The sequence below is a fragment of the Ostrinia furnacalis genome, unplaced genomic scaffold (assembly GCF_004193835.3).
Source record: "Ostrinia furnacalis isolate ACB-3 unplaced genomic scaffold, ASM419383v2 OfSCF2449, whole genome shotgun sequence".
NCBI lineage: Eukaryota > Metazoa > Arthropoda > Insecta > Lepidoptera > Crambidae > Ostrinia > Ostrinia furnacalis.
In genome coordinates, this window is record NW_021132688.1 from 1 (window position 1) to 3,934 (window position 3,934).

At 36.3% G+C, this 3,934-nt stretch overlaps 1 protein-coding gene across 2 annotated transcripts; it reads left to right on the forward strand.

The window, feature by feature from the left end:
• The first annotated feature begins 120 nt into the window (after window positions 1-120).
• Window positions 121-1,770, forward strand: LOC114355622 (uncharacterized). 2 transcript variants are annotated; one of them, XM_028308565.1, is made up of 4 exons: window positions 121-252; window positions 540-617; window positions 819-905; window positions 1,269-1,770. In XM_028308565.1, exons 1-4 carry the CDS (start codon window positions 138-140, stop codon window positions 1,463-1,465), a joined length of 477 nt encoding a protein of 158 aa, XP_028164366.1. In that variant the 5' UTR covers window positions 121-137; the 3' UTR covers window positions 1,466-1,770. The 2 variants fall into 2 exon arrangements, with proteins under 2 accessions (XP_028164366.1, XP_028164367.1); XM_028308566.1 differs by lacking the exon at window positions 819-905 and having other exon boundaries at window positions 129-252.
• Window positions 1,771-3,934: the final 2,164 nt, after the last annotated feature.

Consider the following 3,934-nt stretch of genomic DNA (forward strand, 5'->3'; position numbering starts at 1 on the left):
CTTTGTTAAGTCAAAACAATAGTGACTCAGCCTAGCGCCGGGGCAGGCAGAGACGCTCCGTTGCAGGTACTTAAGCGCCGCGAGGAAAGCTTGTCAGCCAGTCGAAGCGCAGAGTTCAGAGTGGAAGGTTGGTCAAAATGTTTCCCGATTACGAGTACTTCTTTAACCAGTACAAGGGCATGTGCCCTTTCACTTGCCTGCCCTTGGAAGTTTTCCAACCGGATATTTTGGCCGTGCCCGCCTATGTGGAAGGTAATGTATTTTTTATACTTTATCACTGACTTTTTTATGTTGCTTTATGTTTTTCATTCTATTAATAACTAGCTGACCCGGCGAACTTTGTTCCGCCTTAATGGCAATAAATAAGCAGACTTTTTTTTAATTTCGAACGGGATAAAAAGTATCCTATGTCCTTCTCCTGGCTCTAAACTACCTCCCGGACAATTTTCAGCTAAATCGGTTCAGCCGTTTTTGAGTTATAAGCGAAGTAACTAACACGACTTTCTTTTATATATATAGATTTTATGTTTTGTTCACAGATTATGAAGTGATAACATCGGAATATGACACGTCGATCGAGACCTACCCTGTCAGTCCCGTTGCCTCACCTATCAACGGTAAATATCACATACTTTTATATTATATTATTTATTATTATTTTTTTAAAGTACCAAAAATTTATTCATGATTATATTAACTTAAAATGACTTTATATTATTAATTTTATGATGCGCAAGAGGTTAAACTAGTGCGAACCTTGGCAAGTTGCGTATAGTGACTACTACTTATCTAATGTGGTTGTTTTATTTCATTTTTAGAGCCGCCGTATCATTGGACTCAAGCAGTTGCCACGAGACTCGTGCCTGTGGCATCTGACTTCAAATTCACTTTCACGAAGACACTCAGTAAGTATTTTTCACATTGAAATCTTCGCCACTTTAATCTTATTAGAAGCTCTTTCGACCCGGAGGTCCTGTGTTCGATTGAATTCCCCACATAGTTAGTCACTGTTCTTTGTTTGTTTGTAGTACTTAGTTGAAAATTTTATTTTTATTGCATACTAGCTGACCCGGCGAACTTCGTACCGCCTTAGCGTAGAGATTTTCTTAATATTTTTTTCCGTAAGAACCATCCTTGGACTTCCACAAACATTTAAAAAAAAGAATTATCGAAATCGGTTCAGCCGTTCACACGTGATGCCGTGACAACGCGAAACGGGTTTCATTTTTATATATATAGACTCTAAACAAATTGAATTATTGTTACAGGTACTGACAGTGACGGTACAGACACTGATGGTACAGAAGCCGACGGTGACGACGAGCATTGCGGTCCAAACCCTCCAGCCCCGGTCAAACCGGCGCCCCTGCCTCCTCTTGGCTCTACGCCGAGGAGGCAATCCCGGAGGAGGCTAATAATTATTACAAAGGTCAGGCGAATTGACTTCGACGTGCCGGAGGAATAATTAGAACGTCCACGGCTGGACAAAGGTCTCCCCGAGGATGTCTCACGCCTGGCCTGCGGTGCCGTACCCAGGTGCTTACCATGACCTTCATCGGTCCATCGAGAGGAAGGGCCTAGTGGAAGGTCTTCTGGTCCGTAACGGAATATTTTGTAATTATTGAACTGAACAATTGTAATACTCGTACGTTTTACCATAATTTATGTGAACCTTAGTTAAGTTAATTTGAAGCGTATTAGAATGTGAATATTTGTAATTAGTTTGTAAGTTTGTTATGTTGTAAAGTTTTTAAGAGTTTTATGTTCAATGGTTTTTAAGAGTTATATGTTTAAAAGTAAAATAAAATTAAGTATTCATAATAATTAGCTGCACTCTTTTATTTTATCATAACTTTTAAATTATAAGTTAGTCTACACTAGAGTTGCCAGTAATAGGTATCTTAAAAAGCCCCTCGATGGATTTTGAACTTCACAATTCAAATGTCTTAATAGAAATAGATTAAAAAAAGAGCTAAGCACTGAGATTGTTACTGTGAAAAGCATACTAATTGCACTTAATACATAATAATATAAATAAATAAAGAGTACCTACCTAGCTCGTATCTATTGAGTAAATCAAAGGTAGGTATATTCTACATGCATTACTTTTGAATAGGCTATAAAATTTTAGCTTGAAAAGTAGGTAGGTACTTACCTATAACATTCTTTAAATATCAAACATAAAACAACAACAAAGTAAAAAATGTTGGTGTGTACCAGCCAATACCTACAATACGAATTATATTACAATATTATCACTAGCTATAGCAACCACTAGTATATACCTAAGCCCGAGACAAAGATTCAAAATTCTTAAAAACACCAGTAACCACTTTTACTTGTATTTTCGAGAGAGCGATAAGGCAGCTGCTAGCTGCTGTGCTATTGTTTGTTTGAAAAAGATTAGCAGCACTTGTTTTGTGCTTGCAGTCTTTTAGACATTATAGGTGTAATCTTTTAAAAGCGAACATAAACAATAAATATTGTGACCCATTTCCCACACACAGATTAGCGATAACGAAGGTTCTATAGGTTTATGAAGGATTCCGTAAGCTTGGGGGTAACAAAGGTTTATTGCTTAACGCTCATTTCTGCAAACAACTGAGTGATAAGAAAGGTTATTTTTAAGACCAATTCTTTTTTCATATGCTCAACTAAAGCGATTACATATTATTGTCGACTTAAAATCCTTAAAACTCAATAATAGACCTTATTTTAGTAAACATTAGCTCTAAATTTGACCAGTAGCTCAAGTTGAGTGTTATTTTGAAGAATAAGTTAGTGTAGAAGTGCCAGAGTGCCACTTCAAAATGTACCGTTCACCAAACAAGGCCAACCCAAAGGCGAATCAAGCACTATAACTACTCGAAGACGTATGGATGATGACGACTTCTCGAAAGTTTTCAATACTTTTACCACAGAGATACGTAGTACTTTAAATGACTGGAAGAGGGAAATTCCAAAAGAAAAAGCACCAAAAGATCTTAACAATAAACGAAACACATTTGTGAAGGAAAGTGAAATCTTTCGGGCTTTTATTACTTGTGTATAAAATGATTATTACCAAACACAAACAGAAGGATTACCTACTAGGTAAGACTTAAACATAATATGTAGTATGCAAACAATAGAATAATAAAGTCCAATGGAAACAGAAGATGCTTGAATATAAAAAAAATACCACAAAACAATAATAAAATACTTAAAGTGAAAACTTATGACAGGAATTATTGGTCAACCAACTACGACGAGACACCCATTGAAGGAATACAACTTTGTTTCAAGTTTGAAATATTTCTTTATTTTATTGGGGGGCACTAGTTAGCGCGGGATTGATATAACTCAAAGGTGACTGACTGCCTGACTGACAGCCTGACTGACTGACTGACTGACATAGTGATCTATCTATCAACGCACAGCCCAAACCACTGAACGGATCGGGCTGAAATTCGGGATGCAGGTAGATGTCATGACGTAGGCATCCGCTAAGAAAGGATTTTACGAAACTCCACGGGTAATACGGTATCCACGCGTACGAAGTCGCGGGCGGCCGCTAGTAAAATATTATGCTGTTTAAGCTAAAAGTGGCCTCATAAATTACGTGCATCATTTGGTCAATTAACTCCAAACAAATGCCACCGTACTGTTAGAAAATAATTTTAACAAAATATTAAAACCGACTCCTAAAAACACATCACTAAAAAGTAGAAAAATATTTTATATTACGACAAAATATACCATGATTGATATTTTTGGAGGAGTTTTTAACTTCACAACCTGAAGAATTGATGGGAATTTTTTTCCTACTATGTTCTAATTGAAAGGGTTTAATGAAATAAAAGAGTACAGATTTTATGAATACATAATATAATATTATCCTTAAACACACAACATTAAAAAAAATACAACAAAACAAACTTACAAACTAACTAAC